Source organism: Tachyglossus aculeatus, chromosome 9 (assembly GCF_015852505.1).
Source record: "Tachyglossus aculeatus isolate mTacAcu1 chromosome 9, mTacAcu1.pri, whole genome shotgun sequence".
Taxonomy (NCBI): Eukaryota; Metazoa; Chordata; class Mammalia; order Monotremata; family Tachyglossidae; genus Tachyglossus; species Tachyglossus aculeatus.
This window is the reverse complement of record NC_052074.1, coordinates 30,227,858-30,248,767: the sequence shown is the minus strand read 5'-3', so window position 1 is coordinate 30,248,767 and position 20,910 is coordinate 30,227,858. Positions and strand designations below refer to the sequence as shown.

General features: G+C 48.2%; 1 protein-coding gene across 6 annotated transcripts in view; it reads left to right on the top strand.

The window, feature by feature from the left end:
• Window positions 1–19,989, top strand: part of FKBP1B (FKBP prolyl isomerase 1B) — a 104,908-nt gene extending 84,919 nt beyond the window's left edge. For 5 of the 6 annotated variants that reach the window (XM_038750919.1, XM_038750923.1, XM_038750917.1 and 2 more), the window contains 2 exons: window positions 18,666–18,778; window positions 19,300–19,989. In XM_038750919.1, the coding sequence (XP_038606847.1) occupies window positions 18,668–18,778; window positions 19,300–19,428 (240 nt within the window). In that variant the 5' untranslated portion in view covers window positions 18,666–18,667 and the 3' untranslated portion in view covers window positions 19,429–19,989. Of the gene's footprint in view, window positions 1–8,936; window positions 8,960–18,665; window positions 18,779–19,299 lie in introns of those variants that run through there. The other variant, XM_038750918.1, reaches the window with a different exon arrangement.
• The last annotated feature ends 921 nt before the right edge of the window (window positions 19,990–20,910 follow it).

Here is a 20,910-nt window from a genome sequence, read left to right as displayed (position 1 = left end):
CCATCAGAAGCAGCGTGGCTCAGTGGAAAGAGCCCGGGCTTTGGAGTCAGAGGTCATGGGTTCCAATCTCGGCCCCGCCGGTTGTCAGCTGTGTGACTTTGGGCAAGTCACTTCACTTCTCTGGGCCTCAGTTACCTCATCTGTAAAATGGGGATTAAGACTGTGAGCCCCCCGTGGGACCACCTGATCACCTTGTAACCTCCCCAGCGCTTAGAACAGTGCTTTGCACGTGGTAAGCGCTTAATAAATGCCATCATTATTATGGGTGTGAGGTGACTTGGTAAACCTTTTTGACCGCACAGCTTTGCAAAACTAATTTAACATACACTGAGTATTTGCAGTGTTTAGTGATTAATTTTATTAGTGGTATGGGAGTGCTTACTGGGGGCCAAGCACTGAACTAAGCGGTGGGGTAGATAAAAAAATAATCAGGTTGGACACCATTCCTACCCCACACGGGGCTCACAGTGTAATTAGAGGGGAGAACGCCCATTGGAATCCCCATTTTACAGAGGAGAAACCCAAGGCACAGAAGAATGTTGAGGGACCTGCCCAAAGTCACGCATCAGGGCAAGTGACAGAATTGGGATTAGAAGCCAGGTCCTCCGGCTCCCAGGACCACGCTCTTTCTAATTGACCATGCTGGTTCTCTCACTGGAAGTCTGTGATGTCTACGTAGTCTTCCAAGGCAACTGAATTGTCAGGAGACACACAATGAGTTGGTGTCTTAAAGCTCTTGGGCTCAACTGATTCTCCCATTTTGTTATTCCATCTCACCGTTGGCTTCTTCAGGCTTCCCCCAGTTTTTTTCTCACATTAAAACCTAGCCTTCTTAACCGTCTCTCTAAGCGGTTTACAGTGGCCGTGAACAAAGAATCACCTCGTCATTTTATTCCACTACATAATGAGAAGCAGCCTGGCCCGGTGGATAGAACAGGGGCCTGGAAGACGACGGAAGGATCTGGGTTCTGATCCTGACTCTGCCGCTTGTGACCGTGGGCAAGTCTGTGCTTCAGTTCCCTCATCTGTCAAATGAGAAGACCATGAGCCCCATGTGGGACACAGACTGTGTCCAACCTGATTAGCTTGTAGCAACCCGAGGGCTTAGTACCATGCCTGGTCCATAGAAAGTGCTTAATAAGTACCATTAAAAAGAATTCAGTCAGTCATTGGTACTTATTGAGCACTTATGGTGTGCCGAGCATAAACAGAGCACTGTGGGCATTTTATGGATGAGGTAACTGAGGCCCAGAGAAATGAAGTGATTTTCCCAAGGTCACACAGAAGACAAGTGGCGGAGCTGGGATTAGAACCCAGGTCCTTCTGACTCCTAGGTTGGTGCACTATCATCATCATCATCATCATCAATCGTATTTATTGGGCGCTTACTATGTGCAGAGCACTGTACTAAGCGCTTGGGAAGTACAAATTGGCAACATATAGAGACAGTCCCTACCCAACAGTGGGCTCACAGTCTAAAAGGGGGAGACAGAGAACAAAACCAAACATACTAACAAAATAAAATAAATAGGATAGATAGGTACAAGTAAAATAAATAAATAAATAAATAAATGAGTAATAAATATGTACAAACATATATACAGGTATACATATATACAGGTCACTGTATATATCCACTAGGCCATGCTGCTTCTCCCTCCTACGTAGACTGTGAGCCCCCTGCGGGACAGGGACTGTGTTCGACCTGATTCGCTTGTACCTACCCCGATGATTAGAGCAGGGTTTGACAAATAGTAAGTGCTTAACAAATACCACTAAAAAAAAAAAACAGGATTTAGCATCCCAGCGGTTAACCCATCCTTCTGGTTCCGTTCCAATCATTACCCTTCAGTGTCACCCAGCTTTCCTCCCAGGAGATGCACATATTGCATCTCTCTCTCTCACACACACGCACACAGAAACGCCCGTGCTCTCCCTCTTCCTTCCCTTTCCCTGACCAATTTAATCCTTCAAATATTAGTGCAGTCAGCATCTCTTGTTGGCATCGAGACACCTGAAGAAAATTTCTCATTAAAAGCATTTCTTGGCGCTCTGTTTCCCCCAGATGGATGATGGCCTTTTGACCTCTGGCCCGTGGCCCACAGTTAACTTAGTTGGCTGCTCCTTGTTCTTGTTTTCCTTCCAATTACAGTAAGGTTCCCTTTCCAAATAAAGGAACCGGCTCACTGGCACGTGCCTAGCGTCTTTGGATATACCCCCTCGGCTTTGTTGGGCTAAGCCTTCTTTCTTTTGTGCGGAATGGAAATGGCGGAATGGGAGTTGATGGTGAAACAGTGGGGAGGGCTGTGCCTAGTGTGGTCGTGGTTGGAAAATGATCCATCAGTCAGTGCTACTTATTGAGCACTCACTTTGTGCAGAGTACTGAGCGCTTGGGAGCGCACAACATAACAGAGTTGGTAGGTGTGATATCCGCCCACAGGAAGTTCACAGTTTAGAGGGGGAGGCTGGAATTAAAATAAATGACCATTTTATATATAGGTTTTAGGATATATGTATATTTGTTTATATGTATATATGTTTGTACATATTTATTACTCTATTACTCTATTTATTTTGCTTGTACATATCTATCCTATTTATTTTATTTTGTTAGTATGTTTGGTTTTGCTCTCTGTCTCCCCTTCTTAGACTGTGAGGCCGCTGTTGGGTAGGGACTGTCTCTATAGGTTGCCGATTTGTACTTCCCAAGCGCTTAGTACAGTGCTCTGCACATAGTAAGCGCTCAATAAATATGATTGATTGATTTAGGAGTCTGAGGGTGGGCGAATATCAAGCGCATCAAGAGTACAGGTCCAAGATCACAGGTGATGAAGGGGGAGGGACGTAGAGAGAGAGAGAGAGAGAATAATTATACAGAGAAACAGGGCAAACAGGGAGAGGATGGGGTGAATGGGGGACGGATGGAAAGGCAGCAAAGTTTGGGAAACAGAGCGGCTTCAGTCCAACCAGTCTCAGCGCTGACCCTCCCCTTTAAGCACTTGGATATTTACCTCCTATGTAAAATGGGGATTAAGACTGTGAGCCCTGTGTGGGACAGGGGGTGTCCAACCTGATTAACTTGTGTCAACCCCAGCGCTTGGTACAATGCCTGACGTATAGTAAGTGCCTAACAGGTATCGTAAAAAAAAAAAAAAAAAGTTCTGCGTTGCTGATGAAAACAATTGGCTGAGTGCGAGATATCTCGGGTACACGTCCTTTTGGTTTTCTTAAAATGGCATTGCCAGTTCATAATTGTGTGCTGAATCTTTGAAGCGATTCACAATTATTTGTTTGTCTCATACATGTGACGCTAGTGTGCAGTCGTCTGTGTATAGCAGCATGAGAAGCAACGTGTCGTAGAGGATAGAGCACACGACTGGGAGTCGGAAGGTCCTGGGCTCTAATCCCGGCTCTGCCACTCGTCTGCTGTGTGACCTTGGGCAAGTCAGTTCCCTTCTCTGTGCCTCAGTTTCCCCATCTCTAAAATGAGGATTGAGACTGTGAGCCCCACGTGGGACAGGGACTGTGTCCAACCCGACTGGCTTGTATCCCCCCCAGTGCTTAGCACAGTGCCTGGCACATAGCAAGCGCTTAACAAATACCGTCATTATTATTATTATTATTTTATTTCAGCCCCAGGTATTTTAAAAAGTATTTTCTCCTTTGCTGCCTCCAGAGAGCTGTCAGATTTCTCAACCCGCCTGTTCACTGACCCGGTAGGAAGATTGTAAGCTCCTGGAGGGCAGGGATTGTGTCTTCCTACCGCTTCCTAGAGAAGCGGTGCGGCTCAATGGAAAGAGCCCAGGCTTTGGAGTCAGAAGTCATGGGTTCAAATCCCGGCTCTGCCACTTGTCCCCTGTGTGACTTTGGGCAAGTCACTTAACTTCTCTGGGCCTCAGTTACCTCATCTGGAAAATGGGGATTAAGACTGTGAGCCCCCTTGGGACAACCTGATCACCGTGTAACTTCCCCAGCGCTTAGAACAGTGCTTTGCACGTAGTAAGCGCTTAATAAATGCCATCATTATTATTATTATTATTATTCCTACTTCACTGTACTCTCCCAAGCTCTTAGTACAGCGCCCTGCACATTGTTAGGGCTAAGTAAATACCACTGCTTGATTGGAAGGCCCAACCCCCAGAGAAGACAGCTTGGGTCTCTAAGGCAGCATGGCCTAGAGGATAAATGGGACCTGGGTTCTAATCCCAGCTTTGCCCCGTGTCTGCTCTGTGACCTTGGGTAGGTCACTTCACTCCTCTGGGCCTCAGTTCCCTCATGCGTAAAACGGGGATGAGCACCGTGAGCTCCACGTGGGACGGGGAGGGTGTCCAACCTGATTGTCTTGTATCTATCTACCCCGGCGCTTGGTACAGCGCCTGTCTTATAGTAAGTGCTTAACAAATACAAGAAAACCCCCCCAAAAGACAACTCTCTCTTTGGGGGCTTTACAAGCTATCACAGAAGGCCCAGGCAGTGTCTCCGAACAGTCAAGGGCTGCTCTTTCTAGAATCCTGACCTTGCTGCTGGGGTCTTGAGGATCCCAGCTGAGGCAGGGACTACTCTTCCCCAACTGATTCAGTTGTCTCTTGCTGCCTCAGTGCTTAGGACAGTGCTTGGGCACTTGGTAAATGCTTAATGAATACCATAAAAATAATATTAATCAATCAATCGTATTTATTGAGCGCTTACTGTGTGCAGAGCACTGTACTAAGCACTTGGGAAGTACAAGTCGGCAACATAGAGACAGTCCCTACCCAACAACGGGCTCACAGTCTAGAAGGGGGAGAAAGACAACAAAACAAAACAGAACATTAAGGAGCAGATCGTTATTTAAACCATAAAGCCTACAAAACGTCCCAAATATTGAAGGTAGCAAATCAAAAAAATAACTTTTCCACTGTGATTTGCTCTCTTTCATGGATTTTCAGACAATTTTAGGTCCCCTGATTCATAGTTCTGTGTTCTGTTTATGAAGTTGAAGAAGGAAATAAGCAAGGGGAAACTGAATTGATTGCATCACAACTCTCTGTCTTATCAAATAGATGTCTTTTCCTGTATTGTCTCTACTCTCTCGTATCTTATGTGTTCATTTGTAGAGAAATGTGTGCAGAATCATAGGGAAGAGCCAAATGTATCCCTTCTTACTAAATTTGAGCATTTAGTAAACCATTATTTTTCATAGATCCCCCAGAAAAAAATCCATATCTGACTAAAATATACAAACAGCACAAACTTAAAGTGGAGGTTGAAACTTCTGTCTAGGTTATCAATCCAGATCAGTCTGATTTCAAGGTGAAATCTTTCAAGTTCAGTGACCTAGTACCATCATCATCATCATCAATCGTATTTATTGAGCGCTTACTGTGTGCAGAGCACTGTACTAAGCACTTGGGAAGTACAAGTTGGCAACATATAAAGTCCCTAAATCAGTTCTTTCTGTTTCCAGAAGTCTTTCTGCTTCCCATTGCCACTGAATGGAGGTTGCACCCACAGGAGACAGACCCCACGTCTCAGGGCCCTTGCAGGGATGCCATCAATCGACTGTATTTTTTGAGCACTCACTGTGGGCAGCGCACTGTACTAAACACATACAGTACAGTATAACGGAGCTGGTAGTCACGGTCCCCGCCTGCAGCAAGCTTACAATCTAGAAGAGGAGAAAATAATTAATCTGCTTCAAGTTTGGTGCCGGGAATACGGAGGTCCCAGCTAACAAGTACGTGAAGGGTTTTAGCATGCGGGGACAACAGCTGTAACGCCTTCTGGGCAGGGAATGTTTCAACCAGCTCTGTTGTATTTATTGTCTAAACTGTAAGCTTGTTGTCTCTACACTTATAAGCTTGAAACGCGGGCAGGGAACGTGTCTGTTTATCGTCGCGCTTTGCACACAGTAAGTGCTCATTAAATCCGACCGAATGAATGCTCTCCCAGATGCTTAGTACGGTGTTCGGCACATAGTAACCGTGATGATGGATGATATTGACACAAAATATAAGTCGGAGAATGCGTCTCGACCGTCCCTGGCCATCCAGAAGCTCTTTGGCAGCTCAGACTCAGTCACACACGTGCCCGCCGGCACGAGCGTTTCAACTTCGGCTAGTTTTAACCTTCTGAGTCCTGAGTTCCAGGTGACATTGCTGGGGTCACGGGGGCTCTGCCATAATAGGAGGAGCAGGGGAAAGGATTGCTAGATTCGGTTGTTGTGAGAAGGTGGAACCAGCTTATCCTGAGGCTTTGTAAAAAAGAACCCAAAAACCTATTTTTACAAGCATTTTGGGCCTCGAGGTTTGTTTTTTTTTATTGTCAGATGATACGTTTTACATGCTGCTGTTCTGGAATTTGTATGTTGTTGCCATCTGTTATTTTAAATCCACCCTCTGAGGCGGCACTTTAAAGCAGATGTGGGGGCTCTTTAGTTTTCTCCGGCACGCCAGGTGTCGACTGAGGCATAACACACTCTTGCAGTTGGGAACGTGTTTTTGAAAACACAGCCTCGGAGTGTGCTGATGGAGGAATGGTGTATCCTCCCCAGGGCTTAGAACAGTGCTTTGCACATAGGAAGCGCTTAACAAATGCCATTATCATCATCATCATCATCATCATTATTATTATTATTACAAAGAACTTACAGTCCAGAGGGGGGAGGTAAAGACATTGCTATAAATATGTATAATTACGGATATGGACATAAGTGTTTTGGGGCTGAAGGTGGGCTGAGTAAAGGGTACAAATCCAAGCGCGAAGGCGATGCAGAAGGGAGACTGATGTTCTTGGCATGTTTCTATGGGATGGCAAAGAAAGAGGATGTTCCCTGGAGGGACTAGTTGTAAAGAACTTCTAGGTCTCCTTTCTTCAACAACAAGTTTGTCTTTGTTCTTTCCCACGCCAGCAGTGAGTTTTATAATACTTCTACCGAACTCATGTGCCAGCTCTGTCATTGGTGGTAAACCATTTTGCAAGATTTCAGCTCAAAGGGACTATGATTGATTAGTATGTATGTGCTTACCATGTGTTCAGCACTGCGCTGAACATTGGAGTAGATACAAGATGATCAGGTTAGACACAGTGCCTGTCCTTCTTGGGCCTCACAGTCTGTGTAGGAGGGAGACTACGTATTGAATCTTCATTTTACAGATGAGGAAACAGAGGCAAAGAGAAGTTAAATTACCCGCCCAAGGTCTCACAGCAGCAAGTAGTGGAGCTGGGATTCGAACCCAGCTCCTCTGACTGCCCAGCCTGTGCCCTTTCCACTAGGCCACACCGCTTCTTGGGGTTCTTAAGTTTGCCTTTGCTTGAATGTGACTTATTGAGTAGAAACTTTGGTGTACATTTTGTCTATGGTGATTCTGTTTTCATCTCCCAATTCTCACCCTTTGGTGCCCCCGGGAGATTTTGGTTTAAGCCTTCTATCTCTTTCTTCAAGCTCTCCTTCATTTCTGCTGCTAACTCTTAATTCAGCTTTTTTTTCCCCTCCGAACTCCTAATAGATTGCTCTAATCCTCTTTCTTTTCAAGGCTTCCTGCATTCCTTTCCATTTTTCCGTATTGCCAAGGTCTGGCCCGTGACCCTCTGTTTTTCATAATGCTGTTTTTATATCTTCCCTACCGACTGATGTTACTTAAAGTCGATTTTTCATCATCATCATTGTCTGTTTTGTAGCCAGAGTCATATTCAAGGCCCCAAAGCACGGAACATCCATGCAAGTACTTATTCACCAGATTGGTACTTACATGTTGTACTGTAAGCTCTATCGATACTTCTGGACATTTTAGCTTCAGAAACAGCCTCTAATAACCTGAGCCAGTGTCTGTTTATTGTTATATCGTACACTCCCAAGTGCTTATTACAGTACTTTCACATACTAAGCGCTCAATAAATATGATTGAATGAATGAACGGAGCAAATGATGCTTTTGACCATCCGCGAAACACTGGAGACCCTGATTTTTCAGGTGAATCGATCAGTGGTATTTATTGAGCACCTAATGTGCAGGACACTGTACTGAGCACTTGGGAGAGTACAGTAGCATTCGTAGACATAGGCCCTGCCCTCAAGAAGCCTAAAATCTAGCAAGAGAGGTGTGAATAGCTTTCTCCTACCTGTAATTTATTTTAGCATCTCTTTCCCCTGCTAGATTGTAAGCTCCTAAGTGCAGAGATCATATCTACAAATTCTGTTGTCATCTTCCGAGTGCTTCGCACAGTGCTGTGCACAGAGTAAGCGCTCATTTAAAAACGACTGATTGTGATGAGGAAGTGCTAAGGCAGCAGTTGTGGGGAACCTAGGGTTGAGCGATTAGTCTAGCGTAGAGTCCGTTTAATTTGGCAAGAGATCATTGGTGACTTTGGAAAGAGTGGTCTCAGCGGAACGACGGGGGTGAAAATCGGATTGTAGAGGGTAAAGGGGGGAGTTGGCCGAGAGGAAGTGGAGGCATCTGGTTTATACAGCCTGTTCACGGAGTCTGAAGAGGAATGGCAGAAAGGAGGTGGGACAGTAGCTGGAGGGTACAGTGGGGTCACGGGAAGGTTTTTTCCATAGCGTGCGACCTCTTTACTGAGCCCCTTCCTTCCTCTCCCCCTCGTCCCCATTTCCATCCCCACCATCTTACCTCCTTCCCTTCCCCACAGCACCTGTATATATGTTTGTACATATTTATTACTCTATTTATTTGTTTTACTTGTACGTATCTATTCTATTTATTTTATTTTGTTAGTATGTTTGGTTTTGTCCTCTGTCTCCCCCTTTTAGACCGTGAGCCCACTGTTGGGTAGGGACTGTCTCTATATGTTGCCAATTTGTACTTCCCAAGCGCTTAGTACAGTGCTCTGCACATAGTAAGCGCTCAATAAATACGATTTATTGATTTTTTTAGGATGGGGGAGACATGGGCATATTTGAAAGCAGAAGGGGAGGAGTCGTCAGAGCAAGCAGCCGAAGATGGTGGGCCGAGGGAAGAGAGGTAGGCGCAAGAGTTTCTGTGAGGTAGGGTTGGAGGCAACGGTGCAGGAGGTGGATCTAAAAAGCGGGCAGAAGAAATCCCTTGAGAGATGACCGAGAAGGAGGCGAGAGTAGACGAAGGGTGTTTGGAGAGTTGGCGGGGGAGGTTTGGGAAGCCACGCCTGAGGCAGGCATCATCCCTCAGTCCCTGCTCAGTCAGGTTTTGATTGGGTTACCTCAGTAGAGCTTCTCCAGATCCACTCGCATCACTGTTCTTTTGGGTGCATTGTGTGTGTTACACAGCTGTTGGCCGCAGCAGATGCCTCCGACCAGGCGCCTCATCCTCCCTCCTGTTCTTTTCCCAACTTGCCAATGAAACATTCCCCATTCCTCTGTCTTTTACCATCGCAGAGCCTTTTTGCTCCTCAGCCTAGGTCGATCCCTTGGAGAGCACGTCTACTTCCTCGTTCAGTATTTCAGTTCTCTCCCCCAACCTCTGGATAATCCTGAGCTTACCTCGTGTGCTGTTTGCAACTACTGAGAGGGACGAGAGGACGACTGTTGTCCGGGAAATTCTAGCACGGCTTGTATTAGTCACTTTGTCCTTCTTTATGAGAAATCCGACGCTCCCCAGTTCTGGCTCTGCTTCATTCTGTCTATCAAGGAATGTTAGATTGCCGTTTTTTTTTAAATGGCATTTATTAAGCGCTTACTGTGTGCAAAGCACTGCCTATGTCTGTCTCCCCTTCTAGCCTGTAAGTTCACTGTGGGCAGGAAATGTGTCTGTTTATTTTTATTTTCTACTCTCAGTACAAAAGCGCTTAGTGCAGTGCTCTGGATACAGTGAATGCTCAGTAATGCTGTTGATTGAGACCATCTGATGACTATCGTGGCTTTGCCCTATGCCGTTTGACTTTCCTGACCGTTCGTACGTTGCATTGCGGGCTACCCCCGACAGTCAGAACTGTGGGAACGGTGCACAGACCCACACCTGCTAAGCTCATTTGTGTTATTTTAGCTTTTCTTTTCCCCCGCAAAATTTGGCAGCAAAGCAGTAGTGTTGCCAGCCCTGGGGCTGAGCCCTCAACGATCAGTCAGATTCAGACTCCTTCCACTCCAGACCCCGACTTGATACTTTCACATTTGGAATATGCCCTCTGTGTGCTGTGTCTTTCTGGGAATGTGATTCAAAATGAAGGGATCTGGAAACTGTGAGCCCGTTGTTGGGTAGGGACTGTCTCTATATGTTGCCGACTTGTACTTCCCAGGCGCTTAGTACAGTGCTCTGCACACAGTAAGTGCTCAGTAAATACGACAATGAATGAATGAATGAACAGAACTCAAAAATGTGGTGGGAGCCATATGTGAACTGCAGTAGTAGTGGTACTTTGCGTAATTTATTTCTATTAATGTCTGTCTCCCCTTCTAGACTCTAATCTTGTTGCGGGCAGGGAACGTGTCTACCAACTCTATTATATTATACTTAGTACAGTGCTCTGCATGCATACAATAAGTGCTCAATAAACATGGCATTGATAGTAGTAATGGTATGTATTGAGCACCCACTGGGTCTAATGCCCTGTGCTAAGCATTTGGGAAGTGCAAAACAGAGCCGTGAATTACCTGCTTACAGGGTGATCCCACGATCCTGTGGGAGACGGGCAGAAATATTGGCAAACAGAGTCATCAAAGTAACCTACCTCCTGGGAGAACTGGGGCAAGTCTGTTAAATGGTCTGTGCCTACGTTTAGAGCACAGGCTTGGGAGTCAGAAGGTCAACGGGCTGTAATCCTGGCTCCACCACTTGTCTGCTGTGTGACCTTGGGCAAATCACTTCTCTTCTTTGTGCCTCAGTTACCTTTCCTGTAAAATGGGGTTTGAAACGGTTAGCCTGACACGGGACAGGGACTGTGTCCAACTTGATTTGCTTGTATTCATTCATTCAGTCGTATTTATGGAGCGCTTACTGTGTGCAGAGCACTGTACTAAGTGCTTGGAAAGTACAATTCGGCAACAGATAGAGACAATCCCTACCCAACAACGGGCTCACAGTCTAGAAGAGGGGAGACAGACAACGAAACAAAACAAAATAAGAAGACAGGCATCAATAACATCAATATAAGTAAATCGAATTATAGATAAATACACATCATCAATAAATTAAACAGAATAGAATAATAGAATAAGATCAAGACTGATTCCTGAATTGGCTTTTTCAGACCCACACATGAATTTCAACACCAGCAGCATCTTCTTTGAGGACCAAAGACAACAGTAGATGTGTTTATAGAGAGTTCAGACATGTATAAAGCAACTTGTTGGCAAGTTATGGGGCTTTAACAGTTTATGACTGGGCTACCCATTAGAAAAGACAACATAGCCTGATTCCCCCCAGCGCTCAGTACAGTGCCTGGTACATAGTAAGCGCCTAACAAATACCATCATCCTGTGGAACAGGGACTGCATCCGATCTGCTGGTATTGTGTATATACCACAGTGCTTGACTTAACAAATTCCACCATTATTATTAGGTGGGAAAAGCAGATTTTTTTTTTCTCCCCTTGATATATAGGAAGGGGTATTGCCCCAGGCCTCAGGGAAATTGACGTGTGTAGGGGTGAAAATTAGCTAAGGCCGTTGGAAGCTAGTGGTGATGGTAGGATGAAGACCCAAGTTCCCAGAAGGTTTCTTTGAAAAAAAAAATGAACAGATTGGTAGAGTGGGTGGAGAAGTTGCCGGAAATGGGCACCAAACGAAATGTGAACACCACCACGTGTACTAACTGGAATTGAAGAGTAACATCGAAATACTTCAATAAAGGAAACCTCCCTGGCTCTGTCTAGTATTGCCAACTTTAAGTATGAGCCATCGACTCCCATTCCCTGGGCCTTGATCCCACATCCGAACTGGGGCCTGGACTTTATGCGCTACCAAAGCCGGGCTGAGCTCTCACTAAGCTCTCTAAGCGGTCTAAGCTCTCATTAATGGAGCTGGTTGTGGCTAGCGAAGGCTTCCTATGGGTTTGTACCCTTATCAATCAATCACTGGTATTTGTTGAGAGCCTACTGTGTTCAGAGCACTGTCCTAAGGGCTTGAGAAAGTACAATACAATAGAGTTGGTAGACGTAATCCCTGTCCACAGTGAGCTTACAGTCCACAAGCCAGCGATAGCCTTTTGGACGTTGCTCACAAACTGAATAACTTGGAAAACTAAGACGTTGAGCCATCAAGTGAAACCGTTCGGAGGATGAGAGGAGAAAAAGTGATTTTTCGTAGGATGATGTTTAGAAAGGTGGCGGAGTAGGAGGCGGGGATTTGATTAGGATACAGAGAAGGCGGCTCTCCTACTAGAATGCAGTAGCTGCCAAGAGAGGCACAGGTAGAGTTTGCGGGAAGTGAGGCAAAATTTTTTTTTTCTTGACTCACTTCAGACGTCTTCGCGGCCTTCCCCTCGTCCATCGCTCGTCATCAGCAGTGGTACTTGAGCGCTTACACATTCCCTGCCCACGACGAGTTTACAGGCGAGAGGGGGAGACAGGCGATAATCTAAATACGTAACTTATGGGTACGGGCCCTTTCATTCTCTTGTTCCTGCCTGAAATTTACTTTGTGTCAGTCTCCGTGCAGCTAGATTGTAAATTCCTGGCAGGGATCTTGTCTTCTTAACGCCATTGTACCCTCTTAAGCACTTAGAACAAAGCTTTGCACCTAGCAGGTGCCCAATAATTACTTTCGATTAATGAACGAAGCATCTTTCCCAGAAGCTCGATGAAAATTTCACCTCCGTGCCACCACAAAGATGATCACAACTCGACCACTCTCGACTCCTGAGCCACTCCTGGCGGAGAAGTAATGCCTGAATCCACAATTAAGTGTCTTCTGTAGGTCAGCTGGTCTCTTCCCTCTTCTATTTTAATGATGATGATAGCATTTATTAAGCGCTTACTATGTGCAAAGCACGGTTCTAAGCTTTCTCCACCTTCCTCAAATTCCTCCCTCTTCCTTTTCCCACTCTCACACCTCTCCTCTCTTTCCCCCGCATTGCCCCCACTCCCCCCCGTCCCCGGCCCAAACACACTCCAACTCCCTCCCCCTGGGAAACGGGAGAAAATTACATGAGATTGGAAAGAGCTTTACGGAAAACTAGATTAGCAATCCTTCTGACCAGAATTCTTTCTGGGCATTGCGTCTAGAGATTCTGAGCAGGGCTTCTTATTACCTCCAAAATTATATCATCTGTTGGGGATTGAAGTAATTATTGAGAGCAAAATCAAATGAGAAAATGCCAGCCCTGTCTTAACGCCTTGGCCTCAAAACTATCAAGACCAAAACTATTTTAAGCTGACTTAAGCCCACTGAGCAGGTTGCTAATTTCTCCTCCTTATGCCTGTGAAACTATACAGTTTGGCTTTTTGTCTGGAGCAAATTGAATTTTCTGTTCTCAAATGCTGCTAAAATACAAGTTTGGTTTTCACGGTCTGAGAATTCTGAATTTTCCTGAGCGTTGTCTTTAGATTGACAACTTTTCTTCCATCTGTATTAGGACTTATAAAAACATGATTTGTTTGATCCAGAATCACAAATAGTTTGTACCTAAGGCAATCTGTCTTCCATATCTAGGAGCAAAATAGTTATTTGTGGGAAGTGTATCGAGTCAAATTTACCGTGCTTTATCACCTTCTGTCTGACACTCTCTGCTCATTTCTGATATTTCCTGATTTAAACACGAGCATTATTGGATGTTATTTAATATATCTTTTGTTCACGGTCCAACAGGCTTCTAATTCATTTGGAGACGTTTATTCCCGTATTTGCCTTCCGAGCAGTTGGGGAACACTAAGAGAACCGAACGATAAAATTGAACCAAAGTAAAGATTATGGCTAACTGTTCCCCTTCGGAGCGATTCTGTCCCAAAGTGAAAGTGAGCGGATGATTTGGATCGTGCTGAACCAGGACCGTTAGGTTGGCCGAATATGCTAGCTCCTCTGAAGTAGAGTGTATGAAAAGAAGCTTGAGTAGCCCAGGTCTCTGGCCAGCCAGCCAGCCTTCCTTAATGGCCCAAGAAAAGCCCCGTGGCCACGGTGACAGTGTGGCTGAGAATCTGATGACTCACCTCCCTCCTGCTTCCACAACACCCTCTGCAGCCGCCTCGCAAGAGATTTCTTGCCATCTTTCCAAAGCCACCCCCTCCCACCTGGGCCTCTGACTTCATCCTCTCCCACCTTTCAAAAACAATCGCTCACTCTGGTGGATCCTTTCCTACCGCTTTTAACTCTGCTCAAGTCCACCCCATACTGAAAAAAAAAAAAGCGCCGTTTCTCGAGTCCTCTACACTTTGCACCCCCTGCCCCGTTTCCCTATTCTCCTTTCTGTCCAAACTCTTGGAAAGGCCTGGAACCACCTGCCGCCTGATCCACTGCCTCTCTGCCACCTGTCTTCCTGCCCTCTACATTCTGGCTTCCGCCTTCATTCCACTCTCTTCACTCTCCAAGGGCGCCAGTGACCTCCACTTTACCCAATCTATCTGTCTCTTTCTGTCCTCCGCCACCTCTGATACCTTGGACCGCTCCCTCCCTCCTCCCCGAAACTCACGTTGGTTAGCTTCCTCAACGGCTCTCTCCTGGTTTACCTCCTCCCTTTCTGGCCGTCCTTCTGTTCCTCACCTCCTAGCCCCGTGCTGGGTCCCTTCCTCTTCGTACTCCCTACTCGCTCCCTCGGAGGGCCTCTCTTCTCCCTTGGCTTCGGCTGACACCTCTCAGCAGATGACTCCCAAATCTGTGGTGTTAGCCCCAACTTTTCATCTTCCCAGACGGCTCCCTCCAGGAAGATCTTCCGCCAGCACCTCAAGCTCAAAATATCAGAAACAACTGTTCATCCTCCCTGCCAAACCTTCTCCTCCCCACCCCACTCTCCCATTCAGTCTGATGCTAAATGCTACCGGTTTTTTCCTCTGCGACGCTTTCCAGATCCACCCCTGGCAACCCATCGCCCTGATTTGACCCCTGCCGGCCTCCTCCTCACTGGTCTCCCTGGCTGCAGCCTCTCCAGCCTTCTGGAGCTCAGCTTTCTGCCCACGATCCCTCCAGTCTTCAAGAAAAGTCTCCAGATGCTTCCCCACTGGGTTTTGCAGCACATTCCTGACCCTTGGCTTCAAGGCTCTTCCCGTCTTGGTCAGTGCTTAAATACTATAATCATGTGCCAAGCACTGGAGTGGCCACATGATAATCAGATTATTATTATAGTAAGTGCTTAACAAATGCCACTATTGGTTAGATTGGTTGTTGGTATTATCATTGTGTAGTTGTAATAATAATAATAGTGGTATTTGTGAAGGGCTTACTCTGCGCCAGGCACTGTACTAAGCGCCGGGGCAGAGACAAGGTAATCGGATTGGACACAGTCTCTGCCCCACACAGGGCTCACAGTCTTCATCCTCATCTTAAAGATGAGGGAATCGAGGCACAGAGTAGTGAAGCAACTTGCCCAGGGTCACGTAGCACACACGGTCTCGTGGATAGAGCACAGGCCTGGGAGCCAGAAGGTCATGGGTTCTAACGCCGGCTCCGCCATTTGTCTGCTGGGTGATCTTGGGCAAGGCACTTAAGTTTTCTGGGCCTGATACCTCACGTAAAATGGGGGGTGAGGCTGAGCCCTACGTGGGACAGGGACCGTGTCCAACCTGATTTGCTTGTATCCACCCCAGCACTTAGTAGTGACTAGCACATAGTCACTACTATGTTTTCACTTAACATTTAACTTTAACACTTTAACACAACATTTCATTTAACTACTATTTGTTTGTCTGCTGGGTGATCTTGGGCAAGTCACTTAAGTTTTCTGGGCCTGATACCTCGCGTAAAATGGGGGGTGAGACTGAGCCCTACGTGGGACAGGGACCGTGTCCAACCTGATTTGCTTGTATCCACCCCAGCACTTAGTAGTGACTAGCACATAGTCACTACTATGTTTTCACTTAACATTTAACTTTAACACTTTACCACAACATTTCATTTAACTACTATTTGTTTTCACTTAATAACACTATTATTATTATTACTATTATTAAGCGGCAAACAAGATTGGACCTACTCTGTCCCCCTGGAGTTCTCCACAGAAGAGATCTCATCCTTCCACTTTACAGATGAAGGTCAGACTGTTAAAGACACTTGCTTACAGTCACGGAATTGGGTTAGACCCAGGTGTTCTAACTCCCAGTCTGACATTCTTTTTTTCTGCTCGGCTGCGCCGTCTCCCTCGTGCCCCTTCGCTCTTGTCTCCTACACCCCAGCTCCCGCTCACCCGTCCCCTCAAGTCCATTGTGCCTGGTTCCACCCCCTTCCTGCCTCCCACCCCATTCCTACTGCCCCAGACTCCTTTCCCTTTTCAAATCCACCAGACCAAAACCCTCCCCGCCTTCAGAGCCCTTCTGAAATCTCACCTCTTTCAGGTTTCCCCCGATTTGACTTTTTTCCCCCCTCCACCTCACCTCTTTCAGGATTTGACTCGACTTGATTTTCCCCCGCTGGTCACCTCTTCCGCGTCACGTCAGCGCCTTTCCCCATATCGATTTACAGACTCTGTGATTTGAGCATTTCTTCCTATCGGTAGATTATTTTCTGTCTTCCCTCCCACCTTAAGCTGTCATCGAGGATCACTGTCTTCCGCCTGCTCAGTACACATCAGAAGCTCAGTCAGAACTATTTATTAATCGATTGACTGGTCTGAAGTCATCCGCCTAAGGTAAATGTAAGAGTAGTAATAATGATGGTATTTGTTACATGCTTACTATGTGCCAGGCACTGTTCTAAGAGCTGGGGCAGATGCAAGATAATTGAGTTGGACAGACAGCTGCCAGGTTTGGGGAAGGTGCGGATTTGGTAAAGCATCTGCCGCTACGTGGGGTGGTACTCGTAATTAGTGAGGCTTTAATTACGGGGTAGGGAATTTCACCGTTAACTGTGAGCAAGTTCTTTCCTTCCCTCCAAATTCTCACCTGTCAGAGGCATATGAGCCTCTTCTTTCTTTCGTGCGTCGGTCACGGGGGCCGAGTCGCTTAATTTTCTCACTGCCTCAAGTTGCCCCACTGGAAAGCAGATGGAGGGCCCTGGAAGGTGAACTTGTTAAGGCACAACACTTCCTGCGGCATCACCCACATGCAACATTCACAGCAATGAACACAAATCAACGGTTGTGTTTTAACCGTCCTTTCCTGTTTTTCCTGTCACGCGTTTGCTAGAAAGCATTTCACTTGGTCATTTACGTAGGGTCAGAGGCTAGACCGGACTGATGCCTTCCTGCCTCCTTGGCTTAAGGTGATTGCAGAGATTAAAAGGACTGATGCCTTCCTGCCTCCTTGGCTTAAGGTGACCTGTTTCCCAATGGGGAATGGGCCTTAGACGGGGTTGGGGCGGTGGTCCGGGGCGGATGCAGGGAAGGACAGGATGAGGACATGAAATGAGCAGAAAGAGACTGAGAGAGAGTCGGGGGAAACAAAGGAGGGAGAGGTATGCTGGAGTAGAGCGAGGAGCCAGTTTATGGGGAGGGAGAGAGAGAACACACATGTCACCAAACTGACACTTCCATCCAGTGGCGAGGATTCAGGCCCCGGGGACCCACTCCCAGCCAGTGCCCCAGGGCGAGGACTGGAGCTAGGGAATAATAATAATAATAACGGTATTTGTTAAGCGCTTACTATGTGCAAAGCACTGTTCTAAGCGCTGGGGAGGTTACAAGGTGATCAGGTTGTCCCACGGGGGGGCTCACAGTTTTAATCCCCATTTGACAGATGAGGGAACTGAAGCACAGAGAAGTTAAGTGACTTGCCCAAAGTCACACAGCTGACAGTTGGCGGAGCCGGGATTTGAACCCATGACCTCTGACTCCAAAGCCCGGGCTCTTTCCACTGAGCCACGCTGCTTGTCAGCGTGGCAGGGCGCGATGTGGGGAAGGGAGGAGTCACTCACTCCCCTCTTTCCACTTGCCACGGTCGCCGCCGTCCCCCTGGGGTCTGTGTCGGGCTGTGGGAAAGAACTTCCCGTCAGACCAACCCTGCTCAAACCAGGACTTGTGGTCACCTTACCTGGAGGCGGGCAGGGAGCCTCCCGAGTCCTCGCTCGTTTGCTTATAAAACAGACATTTGGGGGACCTGCGGCGTGACCACGTGAAGCTTAGATAACTGCTAGGAGAGCTGGGGGCTGGACTCAGAAGAGCGAGGTTCTAATCCCATCTCCGGTCTCACCTCTGGTCCTCCACTTCCTGGTTTATCTGTCAAAGGCACGTAAGAGACCTGCCCTCCCTCTCAGATTGTGAGCCCCAGGGAGGGCAAGGCCTGGATCATCTCACTGTCTCGCATCCACCCCCGTGTCTAGCGCACATTTACGGCTTTATAGATGCCAGACGTGTAGGATAAACTGGTTTCACTTTAAGTCCCCAAATGGTACTCGTTTCCCGAACAAGGCTCCAGGGCGGAAGCTCTGCAAAAGGAACCGTCCAAGGGCTCGAGAGCTGGGGTCCCCGAGAGCCTTTGAAGTCCAGGCCACGAGCTGGACTCGGAACAGCGAGGGGAAAGTTGGCATTCAACGTCAGGGGATTAAAAGGAAACATGCAACCGGATTTTTCCCCCGCCTCCCACCGAGCTCTCCCCGCGGCTCCCCCGGCCCCGTTGCCCAGCACCGGGTGATTCACAGGAGGCTCGACTGCTCTTAAAACCGTTCTGACCCCTTGGCAGGCATGCTTCAGAACGGAAAGAAGTTCGATTCCTCCAGAGACAGAAACAAGCCGTTCAGGTTCAAGATCGGCAGGCAAGAAGTCATCAAGGGCTTTGAGGAGGGAGCGGCACAGGTACGGGAAAAGGGCCGGCTCAGCGCCCGACACCCAGGGCACCCGGCGATCACCCCGGGGCCCTTCCCACCTCACGAGGTTGCAAGGGCCACTGTTGCGGGGGTACATTTTGTAGAGCCCATTACCAGTGACTGACCGGCCGGTCGCCGACGAACTAGCGTCACACCCCACGTCCCCAGAACTCTTGTTCGTCCTTCAAAGCAAAGGCCTAATTAATTCTGATGTCCGAGGAGGCGCCTGGGGGTGGGCAGAGCTGGGGAGGGGCTGAGCGGATCTCCCTAACGAGGGACATACGGGTCCGTACCCACCCGCCTTCCAGTCCGCCCTCCCCGGTTCTTAGCCTTTCGGGCACTTTAGATGGGTTCCGAAGCGGGGGCCTCTCCCGGGAAAGCCCTTCCGTTTCACTCACCCCTCGGGCAAATAATCCCCAAGAACGGCGGGACCTCCCTTTTGTGGGGTTGGGGGACCTCGGCTTGGTTCTTTAACCGGCGCCTTTCTTCCCCTTCCTCCTCCCGCCGCAGATGAGCCTGGGGCAGAGGGCGAAGCTGACCTGCACACCCGACATGGCGTACGGGGCGACGGGCCACCCGGGGGTCATCCCCCCCAACGCCACCCTCATCTTCGACGTGGAGCTGCTCCGGCTAGAGTGAAGAAGGCCTGCCCCCCCAGCCCCGCAGAGACGGCTATTGCCGTTCAACCACCCGTCCCCCGCCCTTCCTTCCCAGGAGTCTTCCCGGCCATCCAATTCCACCTCCTCTCCCCCGCCCCTCGACTTCACAGACCAGTATCGCCCACCCGCCCTTCCGGGAGGGGGTCGTTTAGCGCTTTCTCTTCCACCCCCCCCGTCCCCCGAGCTGTGGTGTCCGCCCCGTCTTACGGTTTCCAAGCTTCTCCGCTCCCAGACAACTTTGGACGGTACCGGTCTCGAGTCGTACGGTTTGATTTGCATGGAATAGCATCCCCGATGATTCCTCTCACCGTAGATGACTTGTTAAAGAGAAACCACTGCCTTACTTGTATACTCACAACCAAGAACAACAAGGTGCTCAGACATAAAACGTACACGTAACCTGGTACACGGACGGGCATTAGCCAAACAGTTACCTGCGCTGCCACTTTTTTCCTCGGAAGTTCCGCTTGCTGCTGATTTAAACGGATGTCTCGTTGGAAATGAAAAATTATGCAGAATAAAGGCTCAGTACTTTACGGTTTCCTCTGTGTGGGCCATCACTCGGGTTTAGGCCGGGAGAGCCGGGGAGAGAGGATCGAAAAGCAAGGAAAGAGGGCGGGGGCGAGGGAAACCTGGGTGTGCCTGACTTTCCAGGCCTCTTTTTTTCCTTTCCTTTCTCCCTCCACCAGTGAGTCGTCTAAGATTTCACCTGCAGAGCACTGTACTCCTGGAACGTACGTGCCAACTCGGCTGGCCTCTCCCAAGCGCTTAGCACCGTGCTCCGCACACTCTTAAGTGCTCAATACCTCCCGTCGAAGAAGTTGGATACCAAAGAACGTACTTTAAAATGGACCAAAAGCCAGAGCTGTGCTAGCCCCCTACGCGGTGAACCGGCAAAGGAGGGCTCAGTGAGTCAAGCGGCACTTGCTCCAGGTGACCCGCTCTCCTCTAAACTCTTGCTACAGGGAGGCAGCTTTTCATTCTCTCAAAAACATGTGTAAGCCCAACGGGGAACGGCCTGAACGGCGGCGACTGTTGCTGTTGGGGAGACTACCGGAGCAGACACCCTCTTACGCTCAAAACGGCATCTGTAGAGGTGGGGAACGCAGCTCTCGTCTCCAGGGACCTGGTTCTTTCCCTGACAGCGCTGGCTTGCCAGCTCCCTGCTCAGTGGAGTGTTCCTAAGGGGCGAAAGCAAATTAATTTTCTCAAATTGACAGAACACCCACTACTGCAAACTGCTATCCAACTGGACCAACCCAGCCTCTCAAGGAGAGGAGATGAGGAAGCACCTTTCCCTCCGCGGGGCGGAAGGCCTTCACAGCCCCCCCCGGACCTAAAAGCCGTCAAGACTGTTACGAACAGAAAACGGTCTTGGGCTTCCCATTCGCTCACAGCTTCCCACCCTATCGTAAAAGGATGGTGCTCCTCACCCCCTGCCACCCAAGAGTCCTGAGTTCGG